Source organism: Ornithorhynchus anatinus, chromosome X3, assembly GCF_004115215.2.
Source record: "Ornithorhynchus anatinus isolate Pmale09 chromosome X3, mOrnAna1.pri.v4, whole genome shotgun sequence".
Lineage (NCBI taxonomy): Eukaryota > Metazoa > Chordata > Mammalia > Monotremata > Ornithorhynchidae > Ornithorhynchus > Ornithorhynchus anatinus.
The window spans coordinates 17,460,019-17,475,551 of NC_041751.1; the positions used below are offsets into that span (position 1 = coordinate 17,460,019).

Sequence of the window (15,533 nt, forward strand, 5' to 3'; positions counted from 1 at the left end):
TCAATAAATACTATTGAATAATACAGGGTAATCAGGTCGTCCCACGTGAGGCTCACATTTAATCCCCATTTTCCAGCTGAGGTAACTGAGGCACAGAGAAGTTAAGCGACTTGCCCACAGTCACACAGCTGACAAGTGGCAGAGCCGGGAGTCGTAGTCCACTGCTTCTACTGCCCTCCGAGAGGCCTAGGAGCCAAAAGGCCGAGGGGGAAGGCCCGGGGCCCGCCCCTGCCGTCAGTCCCCCGGCCTGCCTTGGGTGGGGGCCTTTTTGCCCTCCCGAAGGACGGGCATGAACCGTCCCCGTCAGCCCACTGGGAGAAGCGGCAGGGCGGGGGGCGCAGAGCCCGGGCCTGCGAGTCCAGAGGACCTGACTTCTAATCCCCGCTCCACCACCGGGCTGCTGTGTCACCCGGAGCGGGGCGCCTCGCTTCTCTGGGCCGCAGTCCCCTCATCTGTAAAATGGGGACGGGGACTGTGAGCCCCACGTGGGACGGGGACTGTGCCCAAAACGATTCGCTTGTATCCACCCCAGTGCCTAGTACAGCCCCCGGCACATTGTAAACACTTCACAGATGCCATTGAAAAGCCAAAGTAAAAAACAGATATTTCACAGTAGAACCTTTGATGCTGGCGTAGGAGTATACTACGTTAATCTGCCCGGTTGGCCACCCCTTACGACTAGCTCATGAAATACGAGGGGCCCGGTTTAAGTATATTTGAGCACAGTTTATTGACAGTAGGGAGGTGATTTCCTCACCCTTCAGCACACCCATTCTCCATAATTTTCAAATTAAAATTTTAGCAGTGCTCATCAGAAGGTGGTTGTGGCTTGATTTTATTATTATCGTTATCATTTGCTTTTCTAGTCCTTCCTCTTACTCCTCCAACCTTATTCCCAAACAAAAAATAGGGCAGAAGGGGGAAAGGAAGTGCTAGGATTTTGCTTTAGGCATGTGATAATAAACCACCGCGGGGTAGCTAACATTGAGTTACGGCGAGCGTGGCAAAAGCCAATCGTGCCATGGAATGGGGGTCCGTTTACGGTGTGTCCTTCTTCCCTGCTGGGGAGAGACCCAAGTGTGAGGTAGGGGTCTGGGACTCCTCCACCTGGTGAATGATCCATCACCCAAAGGGTTAATAGCACCAAGAAAAGAGGAAGCAGCGCGGCTCAGTGGAAAGAGCCTGGGCTTCGGAGTCAGAGGTCATGGGTTTGACTCCCGGCTCTGCCACTTGTCAGCTGTGTGACTGTGGGCAAGTCACTTAACTTCTCTGTGCCTCAGTTCCCTCCTCTGTAAAATGGGGATTAACTGTGAGCCTCACGTGGGACGACCTGCTTACCCTGTATCTCCCCCAGCGCTTAGAACAGAGCTCTGCACATAGTAAGCGCTTAACAAATACCAACATTATTACATTATTATTAGTTCAAGGGGTTGCTTGTTTCTTATTGTTTATCGCAGAAGGATGCAGATCTGCCTCTAGAGTGTAAGCTCCTAGTGGGCAAGGAATGTGTCCACCAACTCTAGTATCGTACGCTCCCAAGCACTTAATATGGTGCTCTGCACACAGTAAGCTCTCAATAAATACCCCTGATTGGGCTGTCATCCTTCTGGTACCCTTTGTTAGTGTAGGGTGATGGCAGAGGAATGATTTAATTGCTTTTTTAAAGGAAAAAAAACCTTCCATTATTCATTCAACCATATTTATTGAGGACTTACTGTGCACAGAGCACTGTACTAAGCGTTTGGGAGAGTACAATACAACAGTGAACAGTCACATAGGTGCTTTCCAGACTGTAGTAATGACCCAAGGTAGTACTTCTCAGTGTTAAGCCGTGAAAACTTTAAACTTTACTAAAACTCCAGAGTGGGTGAAATAGCCACTGATATTCACTTAAAAGAAGTTTTACCTTCAGATTTAAGTAAGAGGATTTAATAAGTCTAGGGTTTGGCCGGAGGGACGTGAGAGTTTCTTTTACACTTTGGAAGTTATATGGAATTCCTTTCTTCTTCTCAGAATAAGTTAGAAATATTGTCTTTAAAACACTGTACCTCCCACCTTAATGGATGACTTCAGATGTGTTATATAGATTCTAGCAAAGCATGAGTAGTCCAATTAATGGCACAATTAGCCTGCTCTTCTAGAGGTAAAAACATGATTTTTCTAAATCGTATGGGTAAAATCATTTTAAAACCTGCCCTCCCAGTTTTTGCCTTTTTCACCCTTCCGTTTTATTTTTAGTTTTGATTACTTACAATTGAGTAACTTGTTCCATGCCCTGTGAAAATTTCCAGGGTAACCTAATGTCAAAAAGACCTGTAAACAAGCCTGGAGAGTCTGTAACGTTACCTGCCTCCTTGGATAAAATAAATCATCGTTAGTGCTGGCAGAGGACTGGGAAAATAAATCATTTAAAGGTGAATATCAAATCTAAACCAAAATAAATCACTTAGGGACGACTATCAAACCAAAATCCCAGAATCAATCACTTTGAGACCAATATCAAACCAAAAACACAGTAAATCATCCAGAGGAGACTATCAAACCAAAACCCCAAATCAATCACTTCGGGGTAACTATCAAATCAAGCTCTAGCACATTCCCCCCTTGGGCAAGGCGGTGTAACTTGCCAAATAGTTTTCCACCCTGCATTTCTTTGTCGTCTGGTGACCCAGTTTGTGAATGGGACCTCTCAGCTCTCCAGTGACGTGCCAAAATAAACGCTATTTTGGAAGGGGGCGTTGGGGGGAATGGCAAAGGAAAAAATTTGAGATAGAGTGCATGTTCTTTAGCCACATTCATAATCATTCATCGGAAAATATCTGAAAAGTATAAATAGGCTAGTTTTAAACCCATTTTACTGACAATTGTGGCTGTAAGCTAACGTGTCTCATAATTCTGTTGCACTCTCCTAAGCACTTAGTACAGTGCTCTGCGCATAGTAAGCCCTCAATAAATCCCACTGATAGATAGTTCCCAGCCCGTTTTACAAGGGAGGAGACAAACATCAGGGCCGTTATTATTTAACCATCACCGAGGGACGGCCCTGCATGGGGAAATAAGAAATATTGGTAGCGGTAGTTTCTGCCTTACAAAGACGGAGAGACACAATAGTCCTATCGATATCCAGACGCAGGGAGCATGAAAGAGAAGCATCATGGCCTAGTGGAAAGAACATGAGCCTCAGATTCACAGGACCTTGGTTCTAATCCCGGCTCTACCACTCGTCTGCTGCCTGACCTAGGGCAAATCACTTAACTTCTCTGTGCCTCAGTATCCTCCTCTATAAAGTGGAGATTAAGACTGCTGGACAGGGGTACCGTGTCCAACCTGAGATTACCTTGTACCGACCGCAGGGCTCAGTATCATGCCTGGCACACGATAAGCATTATTATTCAACATGTACCTTTTTTTAAAAAAAAGATATCCAATACTAGGAACAGAGGACTGAAGATGGCTGGCAATGATATCATAAACTCTACACAGTCCAATCTAGACAATTGTCTAGAATGCCTGGAGCCCAAATCAGTCCTGATAACTAGCATGAAATTTAGTACATTTCTTTATTTCCTTGAATTTTGGAGTCAATCAGATTCACCCTAGGGTTGGGTCACTGACCACGACTGATCCCAAAGAGTCCTAAATTTAGGGGCTGCATAGACCTCAGGGCCTCTTTGGGCCAGTAATCTGAAACTTGGAATGATTCCAAGTGTTGATTTCTGACTCTGGTGTAACACCTAGGGCTTTTCCAGCTATATATAGGGAGAGAGGGAGAGCAGCAGACAAGCTAAATAAAGCCTGTCTGTTCTCTAATAGGTTATACAAGAACAGATACTCTGGGTTTTCTTAGTGTGTTAACCCAAACTGTCACGTGTTTTTTTGATTGAGGTTTAGGTGCCACATACCTACACTATGTTTAGTTTACAAAATTATGTGGGCTGTAAACTCTTTCGGATTTACAAGATGGGTCTATTTTAATTATTTCGGGATTACTTGGCCACATGATCAGTGTGGTCTAGTGGAAGGGGCACAGGCCTGGAAGTCAGAGGACTTGGGTTCTAATCCCAGTTCCTCCATGTGCCTGCTGGATGACCTTAGACTAGTCACTTTACTTCTTGGTGCCTCATTTTCCTCATCTGAAAAATGGGGAGTCAATTCCTGTTCTCCCAGGAACAGGGACAGGGACCGTGTCCGACCTGATTATCTTGTATCTTCCCCAGAGTTTAGGACAGTTACTTGACACATAATAAGTGCTTAACAAATACTTTTATTCCATTTGGAAAGGTTTAGGGTTTTTTTTGTTTGTTAAAAACTAATGTTGAATTGGAGATCTATAATGTTACAGCATATATAACATATAGCTAATGGTCTCTCTCTCTCTCTATATATATATCTATAAATATAAATGTATGTATACATATATAGGGGGAGAAAGGGAGAGCACTAGATACATTATAGCATTCCTGGGTTCCATTTCAGCATTAGTTTAACAAAGAAAAAAAAACAAATAAACCCCTAAATCTTTTCAAATGGAATAATAAGAATGATATCTTGAAGCTAGCAAGGAAAACTAGGAAGATAATTTTTCCCATAAATTCTCCAGTAGAAGACATCAGAGCTGACCCTAAAAAGATGCCCCTTATTAAAGGATAAAACAATATAAAGGCAGCAAAGTATGATGGGAGTGTTTTGAGCCAAATCAATCGATCAATCAATGGTATTTACTGAGCATTTACTGTGCGTAGAGCACTGTACTAAGTGCTTAGAAGAGTACCAAACAATAGTATTAGCAGATACATTCACTGCCCCTAATGAATTTACAGTCTAGGGGTGGCAAAGAGGGCATAAGCTTAATTGACTTAACAACCTGTATTAAGTATATTCTGTGAAGTACTTACTCAGTGATTTATCTATCTCAGAGACTGTTTATATAACTTCATTCCAATAACAATAACAATAAAAAAGAAAGAGTAACCAAATGATTTCAGTAGGAGAATTGGAAAATGGTCATTCATTCCATGTTTTGAGGGATACCATCTGATACCATGCAGATTCTATTCAGAAGAAGAATTTAAAAAAAAATTATCAAGTTTTGTTATCATTGAATGAAAATGGTTCATTTTGCCTGGACTGCTCCTGGAACTAGCATGGAAAGTTACCTCAAATTCACCAGCGAGATTTGAAAAATCTCGGATTTTTCAGCAGACTCTTCAAATTCATTCTGACCGTGTTCATTTCCAAAACAGCAATGTGAAAGTCACACTGATGTTTGCTTTTCTTTTCCTCTTTACAGCCAAGAAAAGGGGTTGATCCAGGGTCATAATTGTGCCATGTTTTACAAATCAGAGACAGAGCTGAAAGAGAAGCAAACTTCTGAGAGTAACTCAATCAGACTCACAGCCAAGATGTTAAAAGTGAACAGGCTGGAAGAAATCAACACACGTTACAACAGTAACCGCCTGGACCAAATGTCTTTTTATCAGTGTAAGGAGAAAGTTGACACTGTGAGAGAAAAGCCAAATGATCTGGACCCAGGATCAGAAAAGAATGAGGTAACAACTTCAGTTTTGCTATGTTTTTCCCCTAAAGGTAGTATTCATGCAAAAGTCTTTGAATCTTCTATATTTTCTTTTTGGAATGTGAATCTAGAAAAAAAAATGCTTGCTACCGGTGCACAAATCTCAAGGGAATTCTATGGGTATGTCTATCTAAAACCATACAATAAATACAAATTACCATGTGAATAATAGGTCTGAGCTTTAGAAAATTGAGTAAAAAGCCTATCAGAATGTCTTTTCTCACATGATGGAAGTTATTGTGGCCTTAGAACTAAGTTAAAAGGGTAAAAATAATTTTAAAATTTGGGAAAAATTGTAATATATAGCTTTTGTTTTTAAATTTTATGCTCAGAAAAACAGAATGAATTATTCAAATTGCATGTATAAATCTCAAGTGGTAGTACAGATATTTGTTTTGTAGCAAAACCTCAAAATGGCATATTTCTATATTTCATAAATGAAAAAAAGGGAGAAAAAATACCTTTTCTCTAACAGTCTCATTTCATGAACGTTTCATTATTCCCAATTTCTTTAATTTTCCAGATTTCTACCCCTAGAGGTTAAGTATTTTTTTTTAAAACTCCATTTTCCATTGTCTAAATAGATGTCATGATGCCATCTTTACCAGTATAAATGTAATAGCAAGAGTGCAAAATCCTGAAATTGCTAGCAGTTGCTATTGGTAGCATTTATTACCAATTTTAGTGAAAGTAATTTCCTTAAAGGTATTTCTCGCTTTCATCAGTGAGGCTTAGTTAATCATAGTAACTCAGCAATGTGGAACTGTGCAGCCTAGTGGAAAGAGCCCAGGCCTGAGAGTCAGAGGACCCGTCTTCTAATTCCAGCTCTGCCAATTGCCTACTGTATGTGACCTTGGACAAGTCACTGAACTTCTCCGTGCCTCAGCTTCCTCATCTGTAAAATGGGGGTTCATTGCTTATTCACCCTGCTTCTTAGACTCCGAACCCAATTTGGGAGAACTGTGTCCAACCTGATTATCTTGTATCTACCCCAGCGCTTTGAACAGTCCTCGACAGAGATTAAATGCTTAACAAATACCATAACTATTATTAGAACACTTATTAAGTGCCTAAATGGCCACAGCACTCTACTAAGAGTTCAGGTAAATACAAAAAATCAATAAATAATAATAATTATTATTATTATGGCATTTGTTAAGCACTTACTATATGCCAAGCACTGGGTTAGATACAAGGTAATTAAGTTGTCCCATGTGGGGCTCACAGTCTTTATCCCCATTTTACAGATGAGGCAACTGAGGCAGAAAGAAATTAAGTGGCTTGCCCAAGGTCATACAACAGACAAGTGGTGAAGCTGGGATTAGAACCCACATCCTCTGACTTCCAAGCTCGGGCTCTTGCCACTAAGCCACAGTGCTTCCATAAGCGGCTCACACTCTAAATGGAAAAGGATAGGCATTTAAAACAATAACAGTTAATCAACCTGCAATCCAAACTACAATGAAAAAAGTGAAAACAATTTAAAATATATCAATAGTTAAACATCAATACTAAGTTAAACACTGAGTGGAGGGAACAGGCAAGCAGTCCTTGGTGAGAAACACCTTTCCTGTTCTTCTAAAAGCCAGGAGCTATTACTTCATCAGCATTTACTGGTTGCCAAATGTGCACAGAGCACTGTGTTAAGCACTTGGCAGAGCTCAATTAGGTAATCTCTCCCCAGCCTCTAGTAGCACTTAGGTAGAACTCTCTCATTTCTGACAACTTAAAATTTAGCAGAAAGACTATTTGTCAAGTGCTCACTGTGTGCAGAGCACTGCACTAAGTGGTGGGAGAGGCGGGAATTGGATATGGTCTTTGTCCCTCGTGAGGACCACCGTCACACTCAACCCCACAGCCCAGATCTACTGTACGTTCAAAATCCTGCCATAGTGCCGGTAGTGGTCATCGATGGTGTCGATGGTATTTGTTGAGTGCTTACTGTGTGCAGAGTACTGTACTACGCTCTTGATCGTGCTTGGACTTCAGAAGGGGCTTGTTTTGGCTTGTGCCACTCTCCCTCTCCTTCCCTATCCATTCCAGGCCCAATTCCTATCTGTGTTCTTTTTCCCAGCTCCTAGTACAGAATTCTGTACACAAAAAGAAGTTGATAAATTCAGAGATTGTGATTCCCTCAAGGGGCAGGGACTGTGTCTAATTTCCACCCAACTACTCTTTCCCAGCCCTTATTAAAGTTCTCTGCACAGAGTAAATGTTTAATAAATGCTATTACTACTTGTGGGCAAGGATCATGTTGTCTTCGACAGTTGTTCTCTCCCAAGTGTTTAGCACAGTGCTCTCCACTTGGTAAGTGCTCAATCAGTGCTACCGATTGAGTGATTGATTGCTCAAGAGCCTTTGCATTTCACTCCCCTTCAAGTGTGAAATCTTGTGCAGTGTTTGAGTTACAGAGCTTGGTGGCAGAAGGGAGATTTGGCAGAAAAATTTTAAAACCTGGCAATCCAGTCCTACTTAGACTAGGAATCCCATGTGGGACCCGATTAGCTTGTATCTCCCCCAGTGCTTAGTACAGTGCTCGGCCCATAGTAAGCGCTTAACAAATATTCCGATTACTATGATAATATTTTAAAGCACCCAGCACCGTATCCAAACTGGACAAGGGACCGGGCAGTTGAAAACTGGACTTCCCTTTATAAAGCTGGACTATGGCCACCTGTGTTTTTTTATGGCACCTGTTAAGCGCTTACCCTTGTGCCAGGCCCTGTCCCACATGAGGGTCTCAGTCTTTAATCCCCATTTTCCAGATGAGGTAACTGAGGACCAGAGAAGTGAAGTGACTTAGCCAAGGTCACACAGCAGACAAATGGTGGAGCCGGAATTAGAACCCAGGTTCTTCTGACTCCCAGGCCCGTGGGCTTTCTGTTCCTGCCGGGGGTGGGGCCTTGCTCCTTAAGACCGGCAAGAGGAAAAGGCTGCATAGGGAGTGGAAACCTCCAGGTCTGGGCCTCTTCTAGCTCCAGGAGGAATTATCTATTTCCATTAATTTCAGTCTCCCCCTCCAGATTGACTGTAAACTTGTTGTGTGCACTGACTCTATTGCACTGCACTCTCCCAAGTGCTTAGTACAATATTCTGCACACAGTATGAGCTCAATAAATGCCTTTGATGATGATGAAGGAGGGAGCTAGGTGTTCACTCCCTTCCCACAGAGACTGATTGCAAGAAATGGAAGTTGATTATTATACCCCGAACTGGAGTCCTAAACATCCTCTATGTCTCTCATTCTATCTTTTGCTGATGACCAACTCTCACTAACAAATTTGGGGATTTTTTTCTTAATGAAATCTCTCAAGTGCTTACTATGTGCCAGGCACTGTACTAAGTAAGCAGCGTGGCTTAGTGGAAAGAGCACGGGCTTGGGAGTCAGAGGTCATGAGTTCAAATCCCAGCTCTTCCACTTGTTAGCTCTGTGACTATGGGCAAGTCACTTCACTTCTCTGTGCCTCAGTTACCTCATCTGTAAAATGGGGATTAAGACTGTGAGCCTCACATGGGGACAACCTGATTACCCTGTATCTACCCCAGCGCTTAGAACAGTGCTCGGCACACAGTAAGCACTTAACAAATACCAAATTATTGGGGAAGCAGTGGGGCTCAGTGGAAAGAGCCTGGGCTTTGGAGTCAGAGGTCATGAGTTCGAATCCCGACTCTGCCACTTGTCAGCTGTGTGACTGTGGGTAAGTCACTTCACTTCTCTGTGCCTCAGTTACCTCGTCTGTAAAATGGGGATTAAGACTGTGAGCCTCATGTGGGACAACCCGATTACCCTGTATCTACCCCAGCGCTTAGAACAGTGCTCTGCAAATAGTAAGCGCTTAACAAATACCAACATTATTATTATTATTAAGTACTGGGGTAGGTGCAAGCTAATCAGGTTGGACATAGTCCATGTCCCACATTGGTGCTCACAGTTTCAATACCCCTTTGACAGATGAAGGAACTGAAGCCCAGAGAAGTTAAGTGACTTGCCCAAAGCCCCTTCTCAGACACATGGCAGAGCCCGGATTAGGATCCAGGTCCTCTAGTTCCCAAGCCTGTGTTCTTTCCGCTAATCCTTGCTGCTTTAGAGAATACATCTAGCCGTGATTTCCTACTCTAACTGTAACATTATACACTCCAGTTAGAGATCAATAGTAGTTTTGCAGTTGGTAACATGACTCTTACTGGTCTCAAGGGATGAGACTCGACTATCTGCCCCAGACTTAACTGAATATGGGCAAAGGTATCCCCAGAAATGAATCTAAGAAAAAAGGATCTGTCATTTTCATCAGAGTAATGGACAAAACACAAATGTAACTGCCGAGCCCTTTTAAAGTGTGTTTATTTCCAGTGTAAGTCCAATGGGAAGGTTTTAGGGAAATTTCCAGGCAATAGAGCCTGACTCAAATTGTTCGGAAGGGTGAATTGTTCCAAGTCCGAGAATCATGAAGAGGGATACGACTTTGCACTCCTCAAGATGGCGCCCTTTCCTGCCTTAGATTTTTACGTGTTCCAAGATTTTAGACTTTGTGGCCCAAAGCAACTCCTTTCATTTCCTTTCCCTTCTTTTCCTCAGACAACTTATCTTGAGTTTTTGTTTTCAGTTTTGATCCACCCTTAGACCTTTGCACTAAAACACTGCCTTAAAGAATGTGTAGTTTCCTCGGCCCCAATTAAGAAAAGAAATTGTATTAGAAAATGATGCTAGCAGTCGACATAAAACCTTGAGAATTATTGTGATTGATTTGAGGGGCGACCAGTCTGTTCAGCAACTGATTGAAGAAGCAAGAGGCGATCTGGGGCAAATTACTCAGATGTCTTGCCTCATTTGATTTTAAAATATGGCTATTTGTCATAAGTATAATTTAGTGCATTGCAAATCCAAATATTGATTTGTTCATACTGAATTATTTTGATGCAGTTTTAAGTCCTTAGCCCAATAGATATTTTACAAACAAGTTAGATGATCTGAAATTTACAAGAAGCAGCGTGGCGTAGTGGAAAGAGGACGTGGGTTCCAATCTGCCTCCATCATTTATCTGCTGGGTGACCTCGGGCAAGCCACTTAACTTCTCTGTGCTCAGTACCCTCATCTGTAAAATGCGGATTGAGGCTGTAAGCTCCACGTGGGACAATCTGATTACCTTGTATCTACCCCAGCGCTTAGAACAGTGCTTGGCACATAGTAGGTGCTTAACAAATATCATCATTATTAAATTGGTTACTTTGAAGTCAGATTTTTCTGGTCTCTCTGTTCAAAATTTGAAAGTCGAACTGAAAAATCTAATTAATAATAATAATTGGGACATTTGTTGGGGTGGATATGAGATAATCAGGTTGGACATAGTCCTTGTCCCACGTTTTACAGATGAGGAAACCAAAGCTCAGAGACGTTAAGCAACTTGTCCGTGGTCACAGATCTTTCTGTTAGATCATGTGCTCCTGGTTTTAAACTTCAAAGTGTCTGATTTCAAAAACTATGCTTTTTGCATGTGCCACTGACTCCATCCTTTCTAAAAACGCTTCCTGACGACCATCTTCCAATGCTCGCTGTTGGATGATAAGCCCATTTTCTAGACTGTAAGCTTATTGTGGGCAGGGAGTGTGTCTGTGTATTGTTATATTGCATTCTCCCAAGCGCTTAGTACAGTACTCTGCACACAGAAAGTGCTCAATAATTATAGTTGACTGAGGGCTCCATCCTTGCTGCCTTCAAGCATATCCAGTCTTCTCTTATCCCGTGAAAAACACTGGAGCTTACAGCTACCTCCCATCATTTTCTTCCAGCTGTTCTTGTTCCTCTAGGTCAGTGTGTGTCTTCCTCCCTAGATTGTGAGATCCTTAAGAGCGGAGATCTTGTCCACCAACACTATTATACTGTACTCTCTCAAGTGTCAGTACAATGCTCTGCACACAATAAGAACACAATAAATACCACTCATTGACTGACAAATACACTTCTCTGCAGTTCTCCAAAACAGAGGCTCCCTGTAGATTATTAGTTGTTGTTATCTTATTCTATCGAGTCATATTGTAATGACGCCATGGAACCATCTCTCCCTGAATGCCCCTCCTCCATCTGCAATCTCACTGGTAGTCGATCCATAGAGCTTTTTTCGTAAAAATACAGAAGCGGTTTACCACTGCCTCCTTCTGTGCAGCAAACCTGAGTCTCTGTCCTCAAATCTCTTCCATGCCACTGCTGCCCAGCATGGGTGAGTTTTGACTTTTAGCAGATTGCCTTCACCTCGCTAGCCACTGCCCAAGCTAGGGATGGAATGGATATGCCTCTGCTTGATTCTCCCTCCCGTAGTTGAGACTGGTAGAGTACTGGAAACTCTCCAGGTGTGACCCTGATAGGAAAGATTGTTAATACTCTTTATTATATCTGTTGAACACTTCTTTGTGCACCACAGTGAGCTTTGGGAAAGGCACAAGGGTAGTAATTCAGACAGAGTTCTGGCCCACAAGAGGCTCATAATTTCAAATAGGATGGAGGGGGCGGAAAAAGGAAAGAATAAATTGTAAAGCAAAAGCGTGGCCTGGTAGATAGAGCACGGGCCTGAGAGTCAGAAGGAGCTGGGATCTAATCCCAGCTCCACCATTTGTCCGCTGTGCATGACCTTGGGCAAGTCACTTCACTTCTTTGTGACTCATTTATGTCATCTATAAAATGGGAATGAAGACCGTGAGCCCCACATGGGACGTGGACTGTGTTCAACCTGATTAGCTTGTGTCTACCCTGGTGCTTAGTACAGTGCCTGGCACAGAGTAAGTGCTTAAAAAGTACCAAAAAACAAAAACCAGGACAACACAAAAAGTAGGGCTGCAGTATATAGCTGCTGAAGGAGCAGTTTTCAGGTTCCTCGACACCCAATCCATGACATTCTCAACAACAGTCACAACTTTCCAGTATTCATATTCAACATATTCAAACTGTTGGTAATTGTGCTGTCACTTTGCCATCTCCTGTCCTATGCCTATGGTAGCAGGACCTGATATTTATAATAATTCATGGTATTTGTTAAGAGCTTACTCTGTGTCAAGGACAGTTCTAAGATCTGGGGTAGATAAAAGTTCAACAGGTCAGACACAGCCCCTGTCCCACATGGGGCTCACGGTTTAAGTTGTGGGGAGAGCAGGTATTGATTCCTCATTTTATAGATGAAGAAACTGAGGTGCAGAGTAGTTAAGTGAGTTGCCTAAAGTCACACAGTAGACAAGTGGCAAGGCCAGGATTAGAATCCACAGGCTCTGACTCCTAGGCCCATTCTTTTTCCACTAGGCCATGCTGCTTCCCAAATTAACCTCGGGCAAATGAACCTTCCTAATCCTCTTCTTGACAACCGTTAGCCTGGGGATTGCCACCGATCTGGGAGTCGGTCGGGACTTTTTGAAGAGAGAGTCGGTCGGGACTTTTTGAAGAGAGAGTGCTACAAGGAGTGAAATTTGATTTCACAAGGAACATTTACCAAGTTTAAAATTAGTTATCGTACCACCTTTTACACTGAAATTCCCGAAACCTCACTTGGCGTTTCTCTCAAATAATCAAGCAGAAATAGAGCCTCTCTCTGTTTTTGGTAATGAGCTGTTAAAAATCAAAACCATTTTCCCCATTCCACCTTTGTGTTTTGGTTAAAAACATTAAGAGGTATTCATCAGAAGTGTGGGTTTGGACTGAAGATCCCCAGTTCAGGGAAATAAGAAACCTAGTGTAGCACCCCCAGCACTTTTAGCTAAATCCCAAAGAAAACAGCAATCATTAATGGAACGTTAAAGACTTTTAACAGGCCAATTCACGTTGGGTTCAAGGTTACATTCTCTCTCTTTCCTGGATACTTAAGAGGCTCTGGACTCTTGACCGGACATACCAGTCACAATTCTAGCTAGTAAAAGAAGTACGGTTCTTTTACTACTCTAAACTAAAAGATTTTCTCATTTTTAAATGGTGTTTGTTAAGCGCATACTATGTGCCAGGCACTGTACTAGGCACAGTGGAAGATACAAGATAGGTTTGTCACAGTCCCTGTCCCACATGGTGGCTCACAGTCTTAATCCCCATTTTGAAGATAGGCACAGAGAAGTTAAGTGACTTGCCCTAAATCAAGCAACGGACAAGTGGCAGAGCTGGGATTACAAAATGGGACCTCTGACTCCCAGGCCTGTGATCTCTCCACTAGGCCACACTGCTTCTCATTTTTTATTTTTTTGTACGTGAGGAAGGGGTGAGAGGGGAGTCAGAGTCAAGGAGTGGGAAACTTTGATGAGAGTAGAAAGACCGCAGACCTGGGTGTCTCTTATACAGACAAGCAACTCTATCGTACTGTACTGTCGTACTGTTTTTGTATTGTACTCTCCCAAGTGCTTAGAACAGTGCTCTGTACACAGTAAGGGTGCAATAAATACCCTTGATTAATTGATTGATTTTTTTGAGTCAGAAGACCTGGGTTCTACTCCTGGCTCTGCCGCTTGCAGGCTGTGTGACATTGCACAGAAGCTCTATGTTTTAGATCCTCATCTGTAAAATAAGGATTAAATTCTTATTCTTCGTGCTCCATGTTGGACAGAGACGATGTCTGACCTGATTCTAGTGTATCTACCCCAGTGCTTGGCATATAGTCAGCATAAAGCATGGCATAAAGCAACTATCATCATTATTCCATTCTACTTCCCAACCTCACATTGGTATTAGCACTGAATTAGAGAAGCTATGTGATTTAGTGGAAAGACTTCGGGCTTGGGAGTCAGAGGATGTGAGTTCTAAACCCGACTCCTCCACTTGTCTGCTGTGGGTCCTTAGGCAAGCCACTTCTCTGTGCCTCAGTTACCTCATCTGTAAAATGGGGATTAAGATTGTGAGCCCCACGTGGGACAACCTGATTACTATATATCCACCCCAGTGCTTAGAACAGTGCTTGGCACATAGTAAGCGCTTAACAAATGCCATAATTATTATTATTATTATTATTAACAAAGACAACCTACCACTACTTCAGATTGGATGTGGTAAGATAAAAATAAGGCCTGTTTTACTTCAAAGCAAAGGGCCACGGCAGATGGCTCCCCTGCACCGTTAGGATTCTGAGGGGATGATGGGAAGCAGTGTGGCCTTGTGGAAAGAGCGTGGGTCTGGGAGCCAGAGGACCTGGATTCTAACCCCAGATCTGCTAATTGCGTGCTGTGAGACCTTTGGCAAGTCACTTCACTTCTCTGGGCCTCAGTTACCTCATCTGCAAAATGGGGATTAAGACTGTGAATCCCATGTGGTACAGGGACTGAGTCAAATCTGATTAACTTGTATCTACCCCATGCTTAGAACGGTACCCAGCACATAGTAAGCACTTAAGAAATTGCATAAAAAAGTGTCTTAACTTATCTGTGCCCTCAGTTTCCTCAACTGTAGAATGGGGATTAAATACCGGTTCTCCCTGCTACTTAGACTGTGAAACCCATGAGGGACAGAGACGGTGTCCGACCTACCTCATACCTATCCCAGCGTTTAGAACAGTGTTTGACACATGGTAAGTGCTTAACAAATGCCACTAAAAAAAAAACAAAAACCTGACTTCCCTGCCCATTTCCTTGTTCAGCAATGAGGGCTGGCACATTTTACAGAGCTCCTCGTACCACCACTCAGTGGGCTTGTTAGCTTGCTCTGGAAAGCCTGACTTTGGGATTTCTGTCCGCAAACCCTCTCTGTCTTCTTCCTTTCTTTCCTTTCCTCCTCCTACTCCTCACGTCTGCAGGTGACTGACCGGCCAGGACCGGTGAGCTCCAATGGTGGGGGTTGGAATGGGCAGTCCTTGTTAACTGGCTTGCCGGTGGGAAAAACAACAACCCAAAAACATCACACGTGGTGTGGTCTAGCAATATTCCCTGGATGGGGATTACTCAAGGGCAATTTACAACCTTTCTTTGTCAAATGAAGATAACTGCACGAACATCCATGCAGACAGAG

The 15,533-nt window shown here is 42.9% G+C and overlaps 1 protein-coding gene across 1 annotated transcript in view; it reads left to right on the top strand.

Annotated features, from left to right (window-relative positions):
- Positions 1–5,402: 5,402 nt before the first annotated feature.
- MYLK4 (myosin light chain kinase family member 4) overlaps positions 5,403–15,533 on the top strand; it is a 64,769-nt gene continuing 54,638 nt past the window's right edge. The window contains exon 1 of the mRNA XM_001510029.4: positions 5,403–5,561. Within this exon, the coding sequence (XP_001510079.4) occupies positions 5,403–5,561 (159 nt within the window). The remainder of the gene's footprint in view (positions 5,562–15,533) is intronic.